Genomic DNA, 21,058 nt, shown 5'->3' with positions numbered 1-21,058 from the left:
CTCCCCACTTAGGTAGATATATGTTCATGAACATGTATTGTGACTTGAGATCAAGTCACAATTCCTTTCCTGAGTCCACACTGGTTCTTAGGTGGCATGGAAGAGGCCTTTGGTTTTTGACATATAAAAATGAGGTTCTTCTGCTTTCCCCATCTGAGATGTTTGACTGTAAGGCCTCTAAGATGATGCTACTCTACCATACCAGTGAACAAACACTGTAGAAGTAGATAGGCCAATGGACCCTTTTGGCATCTGCTTGTTGTATACTATGCAGATCTTTGTCTTATATTTTATTTTGTGTAGAGCGACAACTGTCTCTCTATAGATTTTCCCCACGGTTTTCTCTTTCTCTCTTGTTTTCAGCTCTGTAGTGTAAGAGGTGCTTGTCTCCTTTTGCCTCAGGTTTTGCTTTGTGCTCTGTTAGGATTCCTTGTTTGTCTTATAAATCTAAAGTTCAGTATTTCTGGATTTTACCCATTATCTGCTTACATTGCCCTCTCTTGCCTTCCTATATTACCATACCGTTCTCTACAGTCACATGCCTGATTTTCAGATTTTTGGAGACACAGGAAAGTTAATCATTGTCTTTAATCCATCATCTTCCTTCTTATGCTAGGTTTTAAAGTGAATAATTACTAATTTCTTCAGCAACTACATTTTGGTTGTTTGGATTTTAATGAATGATAGTACTATTATACTGAATGATTGTTGCTTTAATTTTCTCAGGAAACTGTATTTAGTAGTTTAATTATGTATTGTTAATTTTTAACCTTTTCCCAGGTGCCAAAGTGAATGATGTGGTCCCATGGGTATTGGATGTTATATTAAATAAACACATCATCAGCCCTAACCCACATGTAAGGCAAGCATCCTGTATCTGGCTCCTTTCCCTTGTAAGGAAACTAAGTACCCATAAAGAAGTGAAGGTGAGTCAGACCGAATGTATGATCAACTCTGCTAAGAATCACAGTATTTATAAATGAACAGTGGAAAGGAAAGTGTATGAAAGGGCCATTAGCCAGTAGTGAGATTTTTAAATTAGCTATACATGAAGGAATGAAGGGTGATGGCATGGTAAATAATAGAAGGAAGATGATCTAAACTTGAATGTGTAATATCAGAAGCTAAGGATGGAGGAGTCTCAGATTGGGGTAAAGGTTAGATTGCATGCAATAGGCTACCTATAAGGGGACAGCTTCAGGTAATTTGAATACCCGTGAAAATGTGGCACAGCAGAGTTGTGGTTACTCTCATAAGACTTTACAACCTAATGTGCTTAACATTAACACAAAATTCTTAGTTTCCAAAGTAGAGTTTTGTTTTTCTAAGAAAGTAATTAATTTTTTTGTGAGACTAAATTTTGTGCAGTATTTTCATAACATCCAACATCTATGCCAAACTTTTCTATGTATTGACTGTAATGGAGGAATCTCTTTTATTGACTGTAATGCAGAAATCTCTTATTTGACTACCCCCAGTTTAATTCATTCAGTAGTTCTAAGGCACAGCAGTATTCAAAATGTTTCTCCCTACCTGGGTGCTGGTGGCTCACATCTGTAATCCTAGCTACTCAGGAAGCTGAGATCTAAGGATTGCCAACCTGGGCAAGAAAGTCTATGAGACTTTTACCTTCAGTTAACTAGGAGAAAAAAAGCTAGAATTGGAGGTGTGGGTCAAATATGGTAGAGTGTCCACATTGAGCAACAAAGCTAAAAGAGAGTATGTTGTTCCTGAGTTAAGCCCTAGTACTGGCACCACAATAAAAAGTTACTTCATTATTCTTAATAAGTTTTTTCCACACATTATCTAACTTTCACGCATTAGCTACACTCTTAAAAAAAACAACTAGGATTTCTAAAGACTCTCAATGTTCTAATGTTCTTTTTCTTTTCTCAGTCTCATCTTAAAGAAATTCAAAGTGCATTTGTTTCAGTTCTGTCAGAAAATGATGGTAGGTTCATAAATATTTGACTTGTAAACCTCATTGAACTTGTATTTTAAACTTTGAAAAGTATGGGTTAATAAGCAACCACAAAAAGCCTTTCTGAGGTATAAAATTAAAGCAAGAAGTATCATCCTGGAGTGGTGGTCCAAAAACAAAAAAAAATTAATAAGTAAGCACTTTATTAGTATTAAATTGTTAGTGGCTGAAAATAAAAAAATTCTAGTTATAGTGCAGGACACTTAAATTCCAAATTTATAAGTTAAAACATGTTCTTTAGCTTTACATTAAAAAATGGGGCTGAGCCTTGTACTGGTGGCTCACACCTATAATCCTAGCTACTCCGAGGCTGAGATCTAAGGATCCTGGTTCAAAGCCAGCCCAGGCGGAAAAGTCTATGAGACTCCTCTCCAGTTAACCATCAGAAAACTAGAAATGAACAAGTGGCTCAAAGTGGTAGACCACTAACTTTGAGCAAAAGAGCTTGGGGACAGTGAGTGTCCAGGCCCTGAGTTCAAGCTCCATGACTGACTGAAAAAAAAAAAAGGAGCTGGACCCTTGGATAATATTATTACCTCTCCTAAATAATTGCCTTCTGATTGCTTTTTCTCTCTGATTGAAGCTAGAATGATTGGATTAGACACGTAATAGTGGCTTTTGAGAAACATGTAGTTTTGGCTGGAAAGGTGGCTCAGTGGTAGAGTGCTTGCTTTGCATGCATGAGGCCCTGGGTTCAATTCCTCAGTACCACATAAGCAGAAAAAACTGGAAGTGACGTTGTGGCTCAAGTGGTAGAGGGCTAGCCTTGAGCTGAAGAGCCAAGGGACAGCACCCAGGCCCAGAGTTCAGGCCATGACCGACCAAAACAAAAACAAAAACAAAAACACATGTGGTTTTCATTGACTTTTGATGTTTACAAAACAAGATGTAGGTTACTGAAATTCTGTGAGGCTGTTTTAGGTCTGTTATATATAAATTACGCCAATATTTTGTCACAATGCACTATGTAGTAGCTCTATACAAGTCCCATGGCTGTTGTCTTGGTTTGTGATGGACCTTCTCTGAAGGTAATTCTCATTTACAATAATATGTGCTGTCATTCCTACTAAGATGACATAGTAAATGTTAGCAAAATAGGCAAAATGATTGAATTCTCATTCTTTGCCTTGATATAGTTTGGGATTACATTTAACTAGTTTAAAAACTGACTTCATGACCAAGAAACGATTTTTTTTTTTTAAATAACAAAATTTTGTCTGAATTTTCTGTAGAACTTAGCCAAGACGTTGCCTCAAAAGGCCTTGGGTTGGTTTATGAACTAGGAAACGAGCAGGATCAACAGGAGTTGGTATCTACACTTGTAGAGACGCTCATGACTGGCAAAAGGTATGGCAAAGTTGAAAATTTCAGAGGTACATTAGACAAGTTATGTGCACATACAGAGACAGTATAGAAGGAGGAAAAGTCTGCTTGCTATTTATTGTTTGTTAAACCTTTTCTAAATTTTCAGTCAGTAGTTGTTACACCATGTAGTTATTCCAGTGTATACTTTTTTTTTTTTTTCTGGGCAGTCATGGGGCTTGAACTCTGGGCGTGGGTGCTTTCCCTCAGCTCTTCAGCTCAAGGAGAGCACTCTACCACTTGAGCCATAGTGCCACTTTTCTAGTGGTTTATTGGAGATAAGAGTCTCATGGACTTTTCTGCCCAGGCTGGCTTTGAATTGTGATCCTCAGATCTCAGCCTCCTGAGTAGCTAGGATTACAGGTGTGAGCCACCAGCACCCAGCTATCGAATGTATACTTTTTTTTCTTTGTCGGTCGTGGGGGGCCCTACCACTTGAGCCACAGTACCACTTTTGGATTTTTTCTGCTTTTGTGGTGCTGAGGAATTGAACTCAGGACCTCATGCATGTGAAGCAAGCACTCTACCACTGAGCCAACTTGCCAGCCCCAATGTATACTTTTTATAAGCTTCCAGTTGGTCAAGGTTTCAAAGTCAAATGGTTCTGGGACATTTAAAACATTAACTTAAGAGAAATGCTGGGGCTGGGAAGGTGGCTCAGTGGTAGAGCACTTGCCTTGCATGCATGAGGCCCTGGGTTTGATTCCTCAGCACCACATAAGCAAAAAGAAAAAAGCTGTAAGTGGCACTGTGGCTCAAGGGGTAGCGCTAGCCTTAAGCTGAAGAGCTGAGGGACAGCGCCCACCCAGGCCCAGAGTTCAGGCCCCATGACCGGACTCAAAAAAAAAAAAAAAAAGAAATAATGTAATTGTTGATGGATAAATGAAAACTAGGATGTGAAAAAAAACAGCTTGTGTAGCGTATATAATCTGATTTGTGAAACATATGTTGGATGAGCCTTGAAATTGCTTTCTATTTATGTTGCTTTCTTTGTTGGAAGGATAGCTTTTCATATGTGTTCACGCCTAATTCATTATAACTTTATTTGGGATGCTTTTAATATGTGCTAATTTTTCAGTCTACACTTGGTTTTACAAAATTCCAGGCTAATGAAAAAGAACAGCTTACTTTTTAAAAAATCATCCATGCAGTAGATAAAATTATTGTTAGCTTATAAATATACCCATGTGTTTAATGCTAGTATACAAAATTTGAAGTTAATTTAAATTTTTGTTGTTTTGGTTTAGAGCTAAACATGAAGTTTCTGGAGAGACAGTGGTATTTCAAGGAGGAGGCCTTGGCAAAACACCTGATGGGTAAATATTCCAGATCCATTGATCAATTAGTGTAGCTATTTAAATTTATTTTTAAGCAGTTGGGTAAATAGGATAATCATAAAGTTGATTTTTGCTCTCTCAAGGAAAGTTCTTTTTGGTAGAAAAAGACTTGTATGGGAAAAGCCTATTAAGTTGGATTTTCTGGGAAACAAAATCTGTGATAGAGAGTTGTATATAGGAAGTTTATTGGGGAGCTTCTTTAGGGCCAGCAAGCAAGCAGGATAGAGGGAGGGGCTGAACTATTGCCAAATCCTTATCAAATACTGAACCCTTGAAGAACTCTGAGCTGGGTTGGCATGGCTTTTCAGAGTTGTCCTGCTTTAAAGCACAGGGCCTGGGCCTTTATATTCCCTTCATATACCTTTATAATCCCTTCATGAGTAGTCGTTGATACTGGATTGTTCTGTGGGAAGCTGTGATCTCAGGCTGAAAGCTGAATCTGGCTAGGGTGAGAGCTGCGAGCTCCTGAGTCTGATCAAGGAGCTAGCTTGTCATTCCCTGTACCTAGTTTTTAATGGGGAACTCAGTGTCATAGAGTGCACTAATTTGGTGCACTAATTTGAACTTCCTAGAGCTTTACCTCCTTTATTTTATCTTTATTCCAGCATGGTTCTATTATTAGTTTTCCTTTAAGATTGTCAGATAAATCTTGCTGTTTTGCTGTAGACTTTCCAGCCAGAGAAAGCTGCAGGTTGTTTGTTCTCCTGTAGCTCATGGGTTTCACATCAGAAGTTTTCATTTCACTTATTCTCTGGTAGACTCTTTTTGAGGGTTTTCTGTTTGTTTTTGTTTTTAAATTTTGCTTTGCTTTATTTTTTTTTTGATGAAGTAGCAAATAGTTTTTTAGGGGGGGTGGCAAATGCTGTTTGTTCAGAGGAATATTAATTAGATGTAGGGTAGTCTGACTTAGAAAACACTAAGGGAAGATGAATGTTGTCTTTGAACATTATCATTATGAGAGAAGTTTTTCTAACATACTGAAGGATTATCTACTTGCCTTAGAATGTGACAAGAGATCCACTGCCATGGGAAACACAGGTAGACTTAGGTTATTTACCAGCAGCAGTGTAGAGGACTTGAAATCATTGATAAGTGATAAGTATTGAAATCATTGATAAGAAAGTAACTTCTTACATTCTTCTCAACCTAGAGTTCTGTCTTCCTCTGTTGAGATATTAGAAATAGAATTGAAAATAGAACTTTCTTTTTTGGCTTGTCATGGGACTTGAACTCTGGGCCTGGGCAGTGCTCCTCTCCTGAGCTCATCAGCTCAAAGCAAGTGTTCTCCCACTTGAGCCACAGGGCCACTTCCAGTTTTCTGGTTGTGAATTGTAGACTTTCATGGATTTTCCTGTCCCGGGCTGGCTTTGAACCTCAATCCTCAGATCTTAGCCTCCTAGGTGTGAGCCACTGGTGCCCAGCTGAAAATAGAATTTTTAAATGGTGATATAGATGTTGTCATCTGTATTAGGCTGTATTAGTATAACATACTTCTTTTGTTTCCCAGCCAGGGGCTTTCTACGTATAAAGAACTATGTTCTCTGGCAAGTGATCTTAGTCAGCCAGATCTGGTGTATAAATTTATGAATTTGGCCAACCATCATGCAATGTGGAACTCAAGGAAGGTAAATTGCTCTTGCAGGACAGTTTTGTCTATATTGTTATATTGGGGTTAGTCCAAGATCTCACAAATGCTCAGCAAGGGCTCCTGACTGGAGAATTTCTGTTTGTTTTTTTTTCTTCTCCCATCCAAAACTAAGTCTGCTATATTAAAAGATAGTGCCAGTTGATATATAGTATATTCTTTAAAATGACTATGCCTGAGAGCCAAACCATTGCCTAGCTACTATAGTGTGAAGCTGTATTTAGGGACTAGTTTGGGAGGGAGACATTTATGGTCTTCATGTACTTAATATGTTAGCATTTTACTAGAAAAGATATGTCTGAGTTATTTGACCATCCTATTCATTTTTAGGGTGCTGCTTTTGGTTTTAATATAATTGCTACAAGAGCTGGAGAACAGCTGGCTCCTTTTCTGCCTCAACTAGTTCCTCGTCTTTATCGTTATCAGTTTGATCCCAACCTTAGTATTCGACAAGCTATGACAAGTATCTGGAATGCATTGGTTACTGACAAAACAATGGCAAGTATTTGTGAACCCCTGGGGTGTTAGGACAACACTGTAGCTTGTCTGTAATCATTCAAAAGCATTTTAATGCAGTGCTCATCTTTATTTCTACTTTGCATATTTGTTTGCTTTAATAAATAAGCTTTCTTTCAAAACATCAAAGTTACTGATGTCAACATACATAGAAATCTAAAAAATGGAAGCAATCTAAATGTCTACCAAGTGGATGACTCAAGGAGTAGCAGATATTTATGTATGTGAAATGCTACATTCTGATAGGTATTATGTATGGATATCATGGAGAAGTCATGCATAGTTATACTTTTAAGGAATTTTCTTAGTTAGGGAGACAGACAGGAAGCAGGCAGTTACTATAAATCTTTTTCCTCTGTCATCTGTCGCAGTTTTCAGTATTACTGTTTCTCAGGGTTTGCCTCTGTGTACCTGTTTTCACAATATCAATTCCAGGGCATACAAACACTGTCTTTATTGTAATTGTTTTTGTTCTGAGTCCTGTACTACTGATGAAACATGCACTCCAGACTTACATATGTAACTGCCTTCTTTTTGTCAGTCATGGGGCTTGAACTCAGGGCACTGTCCCCGAGCTCTTTTGCTCAAGGCTAGCACTCTACCACTTGAGCCACAGTGCCAATTCCAGTTTTCTGGTGGTTAATTAGAGATAAGAGTCTCATGGACTTTCCTGTCTTGTCTGGCTTTGAACCACGATCCTCAGATTTCAGCCTTCTGAGTAACTAAGATAACAGGCATAAGCCACCTAACAGCCTTCTTGACATGTTCACTTGGCTATTGTTTCAAGATATCATAAAGTTAACATGACCAGAACAGGACTAAGAAAGCAATCAGCGTCCTCTATTTTCCTTTCTGTTCACACAGCCAAGCCATGAGCGAGGTATTATGTGCCAGGATGGAGAGGTGAGATAGAGAAAGAAACCTTTGGGCTACATGAATTATAGCAGGCATTGTAACCAAGTTCAGGTGATTGGACTTTATTCTCACGAATTCAGAAATCAGGAGAATCAGATTTGTCTTCTTGAGTGAATACTATAACAGCATCCAGCAACCAAAACAGGAGAGATTTGTAGTCTTTGAGACCTAGAAAGGCCCACTTATACTGTTCAGAACAGAATAGAAGTCAGTACAGTTGATTGGCAAATAATTTGGTTGTTGATGAATTTTATATTTTCAGTTTTATCTTTTTGCTTTCATTAGGTGGATAAGTATTTGAAGGAAATTCTTCAAGATTTAATTAAGAACCTTACCAGCAATATGTGGAGAGTTCGAGAATCCAGGTACCATTTTGAAATATGAGTTAAATAGATGAATTTTTTTGTTTGAATTTATAAAATTTTACTTCATTTTAGAAAAATTAAGTTAAAACTACTAAAAATATTTCTTGTTGGATTAGAAAGTTTTCATCAACTATTTAAATTAGACTATTTAAAGGTTAGTAATTTTCTTGAATTTATATAAGCATGAAATTAAAGTAGCTGAAGTTCATTTGTTTATTGATAGATATCATGACATATTTACATACTTTAATGGTGACTGCATAGGGCACTTATTTATGTATGCAGTTTATATTCGTTCATTCCCTCTTATGTGCTTGGCAGTGTTCTAGCCCTTGAGGGCAAACTGAGATTGTATTGAAGTTGTGAGAAACATATTTTTTTTGTTGGTTGTGGGGCTTGAACTTGGGGCTTGGGTGCTGTCCCTGAGCTCAAGACTAGCGCTGTGCCACTTTGAGCTACAGTGCCATTTCACAGACTCACAGACTTTCCTGCCTGGTCTGGCTTTGAGCTTTGAACCTTAGATCTCAGCCTCTGGAGTCGCTAGGATTACAGGTGTGAGCCACCAGTGCCCAGCTGTAATAAACTCTTGATGATTGCATATGCCATATATATGGGGTCTATTTGAGGTGTTAAGAGAAAATAGGCATGACCCTCTTGGGGTGAGTGGATTAGGTCTCAAAATAATACACAGAATATATGTTATTGTTTGATGTCAATTTGTCATAGCAAAATATAGAGCTTTCTTTATTTGAAATCAATCTTTTTTATTTGCAGCTGTTTAGCTTTGAATGACTTATTGAGAGGAAGACCCTTAGATGACATCATTGATAAACTTCCAGAAATTTGGGAAACCCTTTTTAGAGTGCAAGATGATATCAAGGTATTGTAGAAAGGATCTGCATTTATTTAAAGAATAGCTTAAAATGCATTTTAAAAATAAGGTATATAATTCAGGATTCTTATAGTCAAACAAATTTTAAGAAACCTCAGTATCTTCCCCAAATTTTACCACTGAGGTGCCTGTCAAGTTACAAAGGTTGAGCATCTTAAATCTACACTGAGTTGATTTAAAAGAAAAAAAAATTAGGCTACAGCTGAAATTTCTTTCTGTTGAGCTCTTATGACACTTGGATTAGAGATAAGTAATTGTTCTGAAGTAATTCATAACTCTACTGTGGATCAGTTTCATAAATTCAGCTAGTCATTGCCAAATAATGTGATTAATGAAATATTTCTCTTAAATTTTTTAATGTTAGCTCATTTCACTGTAATGGAATCCCTGAGATAACATATAAAGATATATATATATATATATATACCCTTATCCATATGATTCTATAGATCTATCTCTATCTCTATAGATATAGATATAAATCAATATCTCTATAGATATCATATGGTTTTGTAGGTTCAGGTGTGTGATTGCTTGGTCCCATCCCATTGATTAGGCTGTGGCAAGGCAACACATCACATAGCAACCTGTGGTGCAGCAAAACCACTTTGCTCAAGACTAGGAAGCAAAGATGGAGGAAAGATCCTGCAGTCACCTTCTTTGGCATACTCCAGTGACCTGAAGGTCTCCCCTGGCCCCATCTCACATAGGTTCCTCTAGAGCCTTTAGCACATGGACTTCCGAGGGACATATAAGATCCAAATTATAGCACTGGGCATTTTAAATTTTAGATATTTTCGTATTCTTTAAAATTACTTCTGGCTTGTCTTCTGTTGTTGTTGGTGGTGGTTTATTCATTAGAAATGTTAAGTCTTTCAGAATGATTACACAGATCTTTATATATTTACTTTTATAATACATTTGTTTCTGACTTATGCTTCATAGCTGTATATTTATAGCTATTAAGGTCATAAGAAATAGTAATACAGCATGGTAATATGTTTTTGATAGGAAAAGAGCCTAATGAAAAATATACGTATATATATATATATATATATGTATGTACACATATGTATGAATACACATACATATGTATATGTAATATAGTCTGATGTTGAAAGAAGTTTTGTTTGTTTTTTTTTTTTTTTTTGCTATTCTCTGTAAGCCTGAGGTAGTTAATTGCACATTTCAGGGTAGAAGAGAACCTTCTAAGTTATATAATGCCAGATTTTTCTCATTTTTAGGAGTCTGTACGCAAAGCAGCAGAATTAGCACTGAAAACTCTGAGCAAGGTGAGAACTCTCAAATTATAGTGGGTATGGAGTTGGGCAAGTGTTCTATAGAATCTTGACAATGCTTTATTTTTTTCGCCATGAGATGATATTGAGTTGCCAGGTGATTATATTCATGTTAGAGCTCAATGCTCTTAAAATGACTGAGAGAGTGGGTGCTGTTAACTGGAATATTAGTGTCTTTAACACAGCATACCTGTGGTCTCTTTAAATGGTGAGCTTTCTGTGTGTCCTCACATAAGGTATAACTTTTACTTGATCTGAAAGGACACATCACTCACTTGGATCATTTGATGTTTGTCTTCTCTTATTATATATTTCTTGCACTCCACGTTATTCTCACTTCATCTTTACCTCTTGTTCCTTATTACATAAATCAGAAAATCAAACTTTAGAGAGTAAAATGCAACCCTAAGTTTTATATTTTGTTATCGGCAGTCCTAGGACTCAGTAACAGTACTCATTTCTCTGTGGAAGCATATTGTGTCATAGAAAGTAGACATTTGCTTCTCCTGATAGTGAAGTGAAAAACACTTTGTCAGAAGAGTGCTTGAGAGGCCAGCTTTTACTAATGATCATGCTCTTTGTATGTGAGGTTTGTGTGAAAATGTGTGACCCTGCCAAAGGAGCAGCGGGCCAGAGAACCATCGCTGTCCTCCTCCCTTGCCTTCTGGACAAAGGAATGATGAGTCCTGTGACAGAAGTTCGAGCCCTCAGGTGTGGATCAGTTGATGAAATGAATGTATTGGATTTACTCAGATCTAACCATTTAGTGAAATTCATGTTTCTTTGAATGTTAGAGTCTCAAAAAAATATGGAGAAGTAGATTGAAGAGAGTCCATTGAAGAGAGTCCATTTATGAGAAGTTGTTATGTGAGAATATTTTCTAGGTAACATTCGTGTAAGGACTTTAATTTGACTGATATTTTCAGTCGTGTTCTTTTGTCATTTGTCCTTGTCCCTGACAAGCACATTTTTCTATTATTCCTTAGAAGGTTGCTGCTCTCAGTAATCTACAATACTGATCGTCAATGACTCCTAAGTCCATTGGGTAAAAGGCTGATGAGGAACCACTTTATAATCAACCACACTTTTTTTGTGTGTGTGTATATGGAGCTTGAACTCTGAGCCTGAGCACTGTCCCTCAATATTTTTGATAGGGTTCTACTGCTTGAGCCACAGCTCCATTTCCTACTTATTTTTTGTAGGTTAATTGGAGATAAGAATCTCACAGGCTTTCCTTCCCAGGCTGGCTTTCAATCACAATCCTTAGACCTCAGCCTTCTGAGTAGTTTAGATTTCTTTTTTTTTTTTTTTTTGAGACCATTTTCCTATGCAGTCCAGGCTGTCCTTGAAAACCTCCCAAGTACTAGGATTGTAAATGTGTGCCCCCTTCCCTTTTTATTTTTATTTTAAAGAATTGAACCTATACCTCTATACAAGAGACAGAGGAACATGTTAAATGACACAACTAGAATATAATCAATGAGAACAAATGTGGAAAAAGGGAGAAGGGGGGGACTTAAAAGAAAGGTTCAAGAAATTCAGTGAAGTGCAAAGGATGACCTTTACAACCTCATATCAACAAGTCAACTCTGTTTTAAGTGTGGGTATTTTGAAACATAGTCTCTCTATGTAGCCTGAGCTGACCTTAATCTTGCTGGTCTCATACTTGATCCACCACCTTCAGCCTTCCAAGTGCTGGGTCATAGACTTGTGCCAAAACCAAACGTTTTTTGTTTTTGTTTCTGAGTCACACTGGCTTCAAATTCATTTTTTCTGCCTCAGACTCCTGAGTTCTGGCTTTACAGTCATGTATCATCACCATGCTTGGCATTGAAGGCCAGCTCTTAAGTTTGGTGATTAATCAGGGAGAGTTGGATGTTAGATGATTAAAAAAAAAAAAAAAGACTAGTATTTTCAAAGTATAGAAATGGTATTATAATAGTCTTTGTTTCTTAGGATATACATACTGAAATTTAGTTACAAAATATCATTTCAGATATAGTGGCGAGGGAATAATTGTACCTGGATGTATAGAGGAGAGATACAAATAAAAAAATGCTTGGCTATGTATTACGGATGGTTGAAATAGCAAAGAATACAGGTGTGGTTGTACATACTCAAAATCCCATTTGCTTGGGAAGAATAGACAGGATGACTGGGGTTCAAGGCCAGCTGGCTAAAATCATGTCACTTCATCTGAAAAACAATAAAAGTAAAAGGACTGGGGGTCCAGCTTGAATGGTACAGCGATTTTCTACTAAGCTTGAGGCCATGGTTGGATCTCCAGTACTCCCCTCCAAGTTACCAGGATTTAGGTATAAGTGTATGTCTCAATGCAATAAATTGCAAAATGTCCTCATGGTTAGAATTATAAGGCTTCTTAATTGTGGTAAAATGGATTTAGAAGTTGTGTTCTGTGTGTCTATAGCATTAATACCCTTGTGAAGATCAGTAAAAGTGCAGGAGCCATGTTGAAACCACATGCACCAAAACTCATCCCTGCTCTGCTGGAGTCCTTAAGTGTATTGGAGCCCCAAGTTCTCAATTACTTGAGTCTCCGGGCTACAGATCAAGAAAAGGTGAGTAAATAGCACAAGTATATATATGCTAATATTCATGAAAGATGATGCCTATTAAGGTAGAAGTACACCTGGATAATCCTTCAGTGTCCTCAGACAACTCAAATAATACAGTCACCTCTCTTGACCTACTGCGTGCAGTGTTCTGTACTTTTTCTAGAAGTGATAAGGAATCTGCCTCATGGTTTTTGAGAATCAGATGAAGACAGACAACCCCATCTTAAAAATGCATTAATGTAATCACCTTTAGAGTCCTTCCATGGACCATCATCCTGCCCTGCAAGTAAAAAGGATTTGTGCCTAGACTTCGGCATAGCCAAAATTATTCTGCTTTTTTTGGTCAGTTGTGGGCTTGAACTCAAGGCCTAGGTGCTGACCTTGAGCTCTTTTGCGCAAGGCTGGTACTCTACCTCTTTGAGCCACAGCTCCACTTCTGTTTTTTCGGTGGTTAATTGGAGATAAGAGTCGCATGGACTCCCTGCCCAGGTTGGCTTCAAACCACAACTCTCAGATTTCAGCTTTCTGAATAGCTAGGATTAAAGGGGTGAACTATCAATGTCTGGCTTATTTTGCTTTTAAAATATATTTTGGCTGCCTTGCTTTGATCAAAGTCATGTATTAAAAATGGTAGATGAAACATTTATTGAGCAAAGTTATTTAAAATACAGAAAGAAAGCTCTTCCCAATGGATCTCCAGTATCAGTAGCTTCCTATTTATTTTTCCAAATACTTTTATGATTGTAGAAATGCTACAAAACCAAACAAAAATACTCATTTAAAAGTAGAATAAAAAATAGAATTACACTATGAATACTGTACAACAAATAATTTTTAAATTCAATAACGAATATTTATTTGCATATTTCATTCCTTTTTCATGCATGTATTCTATAGTCAGATGGTTTTGAATTTTTTTGGAGGTTAAATGTTTTTAAGGGTTAAACTTTAAATGTTAAATCTTTTTTTCTCTCTACTCCTTACCAACATCAAATAGCATCATTCCACTAAGTGAAAACATTATTGTTCTGTTCCTTTTTTACTTTTGGTGTCCATTATCTTTTCATATGTGTTTACCAATTTCTTTTTCTTCTGTGTATTCTGTTTCTATTCTATGCCTTAAAAGAAATTTTTTTAATTAGGACTGTGATAGCCCTGTCATATATAATGTGCTTTCTCTTAGACATTACCATTTGATTTTAATCTGCCTTGTTACTCTCATAGCTTATTTTATTTTGTCTTTGACTTAAGGCTGTGTTCTCCATTCCTCGTTCTTTCCTCTTTTTCCCCTTCTAGGTTTCTGTAGAGTGTAGGCTAACATTAGGCACCTCACTTTTGCCCCAACTTTTGTAGGTTTAGGTAATCACTTGTTTGCTTTATTCCCCTCTCATTTTCTCTAGATAATGTTATCCTTTCATCCAGCATGGTTTTTGGCAAAAACCACCCTTGTATCCAGGAGGCCTCATTATGGAGTTAAAGAACTAAATGTGTATTTTTTTTCTTGTATTTTAAAACAATTAAAAACAATTTTCCATAGAAATTAGTCTATAATTTTAGCTGGATGGATAGCTTTGGATGGAGAGCTTGAAGCTCAGGAAGGCTCTCTCACTTTTGAACTCATACTATGTTACTTTCTTTTCATTAAAAATGTTGTTTTCCTCCTGATGGTGGTGAGGATTGAGTCCAGGGTCACTTGTGTACTGAAAAGCATACGCTCTACTACTGAGTAGCACTTCCCCTGAAAAGCGTATGCTCTACTACTGAGTAGCACTTCCCCTGAAAAGCGTACGCTCTACTACTGAGTAGCACTTCCCCTGAAAAGCGTACGCTCTACTACTGAGTAACACTTCCCCACCCCTAATACTATGTTCAGTTCTTAACTGAAGGTAATCTCTGATTATTGTTTGAAATGGAGGTATTTTGGGGCTTTAGTGAAAATCTACCTCTCTAGGTAAGTTGAAAGGAAAATAAAGAAAAAACATTAGAGTTAGTATTATGTTTGGCTTTGTCACAGATTATCTTCCTTTAGTTTGGAAATCAGACTTTTGTTGGAGCTTAATGTGGCTGGTTCATAATTAATTGAGTTGTCCTGACTGATTTGAATTTGCGTTCTTTAGGCTGCGATGGATAGTGCTCGACTAAGTGCTGCCAAGTCATCTCCTATGATGGAAACAATCAACATGGTGAGTGCTAAAAACAATAGAGTTTGTGTGCTTCGTTTCGCACTCATTCTTCCAGGACTTTGGACTGAAGAGATGCATCAGCGAACTACTGTGACTCCACTTTTTCCTTATAAATACTTTGTATTTTTAAATATTTCATGTACATAAAAATTGTACAAGCTGGTTACTGGTGGCTCACACCTGTAATCCTAGCTACTTAGGAGGCTGAGTCCTGAGGATCACAGTTCAGTGTGGGCAGGAAAGTCCATGAGGCTCTTATCTCCAATAAACTACTTAGAAAATGCCAGTAGAAGTACTGTGGTTCAAGTGGTAGAGAGCTATTCTTGAGCCAAAGAAGCTCCAGGACAGTACCTAGGCCCTGAGTTCAAGTGCCAGGCTAGCACCAAAAAAATGTTGTACACATTTATTAGCAGTTTTTTTTTCTTCTACATTCCTAAATAATTCAATACTAGAATTATCTAGTTCAAGTTGCACTTACAGGAAAGAACAACATATTAAACAAGAGATTCCTCTGTAAATATGTATCATGTATCTTCTGGTCTATATGCTTAGAAAGCATAGTAGAAGATAGTAAAGGGAATCCAGTGGTGGTGAGATGTTTCAGGCACAGGAAGGAATTTGATGTAAAGAGCTACATGGCCTTTGAAGTTCTGAGTTCTAAAGTTCCAGAAGTTTTGGCAAAGTGAGCTCTGCTACAGGCATATCCCCTAGTAGTTAACTACTACACTTGTGCGCTATTGAAATTTTTTGCTAAGCAGATAAAAAAAATTTGGCCAAGTAATTGTTGGAATAGGCACAGAATAGGACAAAAGGAATGCGTGTTTTTCACTGCCTACTGAGGACTATTACCAAAATTTGATCTAAAATTATATATTAATTGATTTATTGGGGGAAAATCAAGTTTAAAGTTAGCAAACACCATATGGACTTATTTAGTAAAAATAGAATATAGTCATGTATTTTGAAAAAAATATAACAGTAAGTTGTAGATGGAGGTATTAAGGATTATTTACAGTAGGCTACCACAAGTCAGTTTTAATCTTGTTTTTTTTTAATATTAAACAGATTGATAAAGGGGAATATGCCTGAAGAGATCCTTTATTCTTGGATGGTTTTTGTTCTGAAATCAGTATAAAATAAAAACAATATTTTTCTGTCAAATCCAGTGAGTTTATATTTGACATGGTAGGTTGTAACTGAAAATGTAATACTGATTTAAGTATTGCTAATGTTTGCCTTTATATTTATTCTTTCTGCAGTGCCTGCAATATCTTGATGTTTCAGTATTGGGTGAACTAGTTCCTAGGTTATGTGAACTGATCAGAAGTGGTGTGGGTCTTGGAACGAAGGTAAGACAGTGTATTTTTCACAAGAAGGAGCACTAATCATTGTTAGTGTTTGAAATAAAAGTGCAACAACTATCATGTTTGAAATACATGTTTCTATAAAAATATTAGATATTAAGCATTTTGTTGTATACTTATACTAATAACTTAAAATGTAAGTAAGTTTGAAATAAAACTCAGGAAATTACCTTTTTAGTGGAGCCATTTCTGCTCACCGGTTCCTGTATAAATACACTTAGACTTTCCTTTGGAAGTGTTCACTTAGTTGTCAGGAATTGATTGATGTTGTTATTAGAATTTTTTCTAGGGGGGAGTCAAGCAGATGTATGGATAGAAAAAAATGCTTACATTTTCCAAGGATCATTCACCCCATTTTGATCCTAATTAGTTTTGAGACAGGGTCTTGCTATGCAGCCTTAAATTTTTTATCCTCCTGCCTCAGCCTTGGGAGTGCTGGGATTTTATAGGTGTGCCATCTTTGTCCCTTTTTTTTTTTTGTCTGGGACTGAGACTTGAACTTTCACTCATAGCTGACGCTCTACCACTTGAGCCATGTCTCTAGTGCCCTTTGTCTCATTTTTAAGACAAACATAATTTGCTTTTTTTCTTTCTCATGACAAAATGAATGTTCATATTTAAATCTTTTATCATTTATATATTAGGAAAAAGTTAAAGGTGCTTATTTTATCATGCAGAGAAAACTGTTCTTTATAATTCTTTTTTTTAACTTTGTAAGAATTTGTAGCTCCTTTTTTTTTTTTAATTGAGATAAGGTGATTACATAAATTTCACAGTGTTGTGGAATAGTGATACTTAAAGTCCAAACACGTTTTAACCTTCACAAGGCAAATTGTCATTGTCATGGTTATAGTTCATTTCTTTCCAGTATATTTTCTCTCTGTGTATTGTAATATCTATAATGTCACTTTTTAAAATGTATCAAGGGACAACTCACTCTTTTTTTCTTTTTGTCTTAAAGCACTGTGGTGACTATCTTTGAGCATATACCGAAGATACTTCTTTCTTATGTTTTTGTTGGTGTTGGGGTTTGAACTTAGTTCAGTGTGTTTGCTAAGCAGGTGCTCTTATCACTGAAGTACACCTTCACCTTCAGCTGTGAATTTTGCTATTTATTTTTGGGATAGAGTTTCACTTCCTGCCTGGGTGCCTGCCCTAGCACAGTCTGCCTAGGATAGGTTTCCTGTTTAGCTAGAATAACAGCTTTGTGCTGCCAGGTTTAGCTCTTCATTGAGAAGAGGCCAAAACTTTTCTCTCTGGGGCTGGCCTCAAACAGAAAATCTTACACTCCCAAGGAGCTCTGATTACAGTTATAAGCCACTGGCACTTGTCTCCAAATACATTTCCTTTGATTAAATTTCTAGAAGTGAGAATGATAGCGGAGATCTAGTGATAACTCTACATTACCCTCTCAGAAGAGTTTACCAATTTTTTAACTTTATGATGTTTAAGATTGCTCATCTTCCTGCTCGAGGACTTGGAAAAAAAATCTCTGCATTCATAATTTGAATAAATTTTCCTTTTTCTAAATTGAATCCTGGAGGAGCCATTTGTCTTCATGTGTGTTTCATATCTTTAAACCTTTGCTATCTAAAACAAAGGTTTGTTAGGTAGAACAATTGTGACTATTAGATTTAGGCCTTTCTTTTGTAACCCTGCAGGGAGGCTGTGCCAGTGTCATTGTGTCTTTAACCACTCAGTGCCCACAGGACATAACACCTTACTCAGGTCAGTTTGTTCTTTGATGTATGGAATAGTGAAAAATATGTTTGTGAAGCCATATGCTTTCCCTCCCTTCAGTCTTCTGTTTCCATTGTCTTAAAAGTGATTATTGCTTTCTGTAGTATTAGGAAGTTAAGGTACTCGTTTACCATTTATTGCTCATGCCTGCCCACCCCCTCTCCCACTTTAGTGGTTGTAAGGATTGAATGCCTCATGAAGTGCTCTTAACAGTTGAGACATTCCCTCAGACCAGTAACTAATCTCACCTCAGTACTTTCCTCTTCTTCCATAGGCTCTTAGGAGGGCCTATTGAATTTTATGTACCTACCTCTCATTATTACAACTTTTGTCATAATATTCTAAACACAAGTTAATTTGTGATTTTCATCTCAAGTAAAGTGAAGCACATAGTATATAGTACAAATAATGACATTTAAGAGACCTCCACTACCATGGAGTATAAATCAGATATTTCTGGGTAATAGATATTTCTTTGCTATAGCATATGGGGAATATAGCAGAAAATGTGCTTAAACAAGTATCAGATATTTTCTAATTTATTTCTAATAGGTAAACTTATGAGTGCTTTGCTTAGTGGCCTGACAGATCGGAACAGCGTGATTCAGAAGTCCTGTGCATTTGCTATGGGCCATTTAGTCCGGGTGAGTCAAGTTTCTTTTTTAGGTAAATAAGCTCTTTGATAATTATAAAGGAATGACTAAGACTGTTTCTTTTTCAGACCTCACGGGATAGCAGTACTGAAAAACTGCTGCAGAAGCTTAATGGCTGGTATATGGAGAAAGAAGGTTCATTTTTCTGTTTTATGTCATTTGTAATTTTGATGTTAACCTGAATGGAGTCATAGAGATCTTACTGCTAGGAAAATTTCTGCTAGATTTATGTGTTTGTTTTGCTTTGAGCAGTTGTTTATTTAGATTAATTCCCCTCCTCACCCAGATAGTGTTATAAAACTTTTGGTTTCTTTTTCTCTTCAGAACCCATCTATAAGACCTCTTGTGCTTTGACTATTCATGCAATTGGACGATACAGCCCTGATGTATTGAAAAACCATGCCAAAGAAGTTCTGCCCTTAGCATTTCTAGGCATGCATGAAATAATTGATGAGGAGAAATCTGAAAAAGAAGAATGTGATTTATGGACTGAAGTTTGGCAGGAAAATGTGCCTGGTTAGTAAACAGTAGCTGTTAATAAGCCTGCTTCTTAGAAACCACAGCTGGATATGTACATATATCTCTGCATATTTATTTGGTAGTACTGGTATTTGAACTCGGGGACTTGTGCTTGTCAGGCAGGCAGTCTTTTGCTTGAGCCATACCTCCAGCCCTTTTTCGTTTTGCTGTTTTTCAAGTAAGGTCTTGGTGTTTTGCCTAGACTAGCGTGGACCATGACCCTCTCTTTATAAGTTACTGTGTAGCTGTGATGACACACCACTGTACCCACCCTTCTGTTGGTTGAATGGGGTCTTGTGAACTTTTTGCCGTGGCTGTTCTCAAACTGTGATCCTCCTGATCTCAGTCTCCATCGTTGCTAGGCTTACAGACATGAGCGACTATACCTAGCCTGGAATTTTTTTACTTAGTATGTTTTCCACAATCTCCTCTAAAAGAGTTACTTTCCCAGTACTTCTAACAACAGACATCTCATTTAATTTTAAGTCCATCCAAATTTCTGAGGTTATAAGGTTGACACTCAGAGGTGTTCTGTTTTAAGTCATTGCTGTCCTTGTGAGAGAATATAAACCCAACCCAAGCAAAGTGGAACTTAGTGTGAGTTAAGAGTATTACAATGTTTGTATGTTGCTTTACAGTATTATTTTAGAGCAATGTTTCTCAGCTTTTCACCTTGACATTTATTAGTGAATGATAACCATTGGCATGGTAGTCTCCTAGGAGTGCATCCGAGATTATAAGTCCCGCTGTTACAAAAAGAAGCCACATCTCTCATTGTTTCTTTTTAAGAGAGTTTGGCATTTGAACAGTTGACAATCATTGCTTTAAGCCCCTGATTTATAAAAGAAAAATCATTTAATATATCTTCTGTTGCTTGAACTATTTTAAATTTGCTTTTTTTTTTAACCTAGGTTCCTTTGGAGGCATTCGATTATACCTGCCGGAGTTGATTGCCATTACCCAGAAGGCTTTACAGTCTCAGTCCTGGAAAATGAAAGCCCAGGGTGCAATTGCCATGGCGTCCATTGCAAAACAAACCAGCAGTCTTGTGCCTCCATATCTGGGGATGATACTGAGTGCATTGCTGCAGGGCCTGTCTGGGAGAACATGGGCGGGAAAGGTAAAGGAACCATTCATGCCCAGTTACATTTAAGGTATCCTTAACGGATTATGACTTTGTTTTTCATTTTCTGGAAGTGTAAGAATCTGGTTTAGTGTGACTTCGGTGTACTGTTTTTGCAAGGTAGATTTACTAGCCAGTGAGAGACTGGGTAGACATTGTCTGATTATGATATTTCGTTGCAAAGAGTAACACACTTGTCCTCGAATAATGCATAGTAATCCTGGAGATTGATGTATATTACATTTTCAGCCTTACAAGTTAATCTCTTAAACTAGATTGTTGTACCTGTTGACCTCATAAACAGTTCAGGATTGGCCAGATGAGAAGTTAAAACAGAAGTCAGAGAAACCGTTTTTAATCCTGGAGCTGAAGATACCTATATCTGAGGTTTGAATTAGGAACAGCTCTGTGTATGTGTATGTCTTTCTGACATTTGAACTCAGGACTTGGTGCTCTACCACTTGAAGCAAGTGTCAGTCCTTTCAGTCCCTTTTGCTTAGTTTCATTTTTTTTTTTTCTAGTTTGTATTTTATGTTTTGCCCAGGCTAGTGGGGCAATGATCTCTTCTTACTCACACTTCCTGCGTACC

The 21,058-nt window shown here is 37.0% G+C and overlaps 1 protein-coding gene across 4 annotated transcripts in view; it reads left to right on the top strand.

The window, feature by feature from the left end:
- The window catches only part of Ecpas (Ecm29 proteasome adaptor and scaffold), a 104,658-nt gene that overhangs the window by 74,301 nt on the left and 9,299 nt on the right, over window positions 1-21,058 (top strand). For all 4 annotated transcript variants that reach the window (XM_042695194.1, XM_042695188.1, XM_042695179.1 and 1 more), the window contains 18 exons: window positions 781-926; window positions 1,897-1,951; window positions 3,214-3,328; window positions 4,591-4,659; window positions 6,188-6,305; window positions 6,656-6,823; window positions 8,042-8,121; window positions 8,896-9,001; window positions 10,258-10,305; window positions 10,901-11,022; window positions 12,740-12,890; window positions 15,005-15,070; window positions 16,330-16,419; window positions 18,096-18,162; window positions 18,727-18,818; window positions 18,896-18,962; window positions 19,152-19,343; window positions 20,258-20,466. In XM_042695194.1, the coding sequence (XP_042551128.1) occupies window positions 781-926; window positions 1,897-1,951; window positions 3,214-3,328; window positions 4,591-4,659; window positions 6,188-6,305; window positions 6,656-6,823; window positions 8,042-8,121; window positions 8,896-9,001; window positions 10,258-10,305; window positions 10,901-11,022; window positions 12,740-12,890; window positions 15,005-15,070; window positions 16,330-16,419; window positions 18,096-18,162; window positions 18,727-18,818; window positions 18,896-18,962; window positions 19,152-19,343; window positions 20,258-20,466 (1,961 nt within the window). The remainder of the gene's footprint in view (window positions 1-780; window positions 927-1,896; window positions 1,952-3,213; window positions 3,329-4,590; window positions 4,660-6,187; window positions 6,306-6,655; window positions 6,824-8,041; window positions 8,122-8,895; window positions 9,002-10,257; window positions 10,306-10,900; window positions 11,023-12,739; window positions 12,891-15,004; window positions 15,071-16,329; window positions 16,420-18,095; window positions 18,163-18,726; window positions 18,819-18,895; window positions 18,963-19,151; window positions 19,344-20,257; window positions 20,467-21,058) is intronic.

This window comes from Dipodomys spectabilis, unplaced genomic scaffold (genome assembly GCF_019054845.1).
Source record: "Dipodomys spectabilis isolate Male_0828 unplaced genomic scaffold, ASM1905484v1 ptg000006l, whole genome shotgun sequence".
Lineage (NCBI taxonomy): Eukaryota > Metazoa > Chordata > Mammalia > Rodentia > Heteromyidae > Dipodomys > Dipodomys spectabilis.
This window is presented reverse-complemented; position numbering and strand designations above follow the sequence as displayed.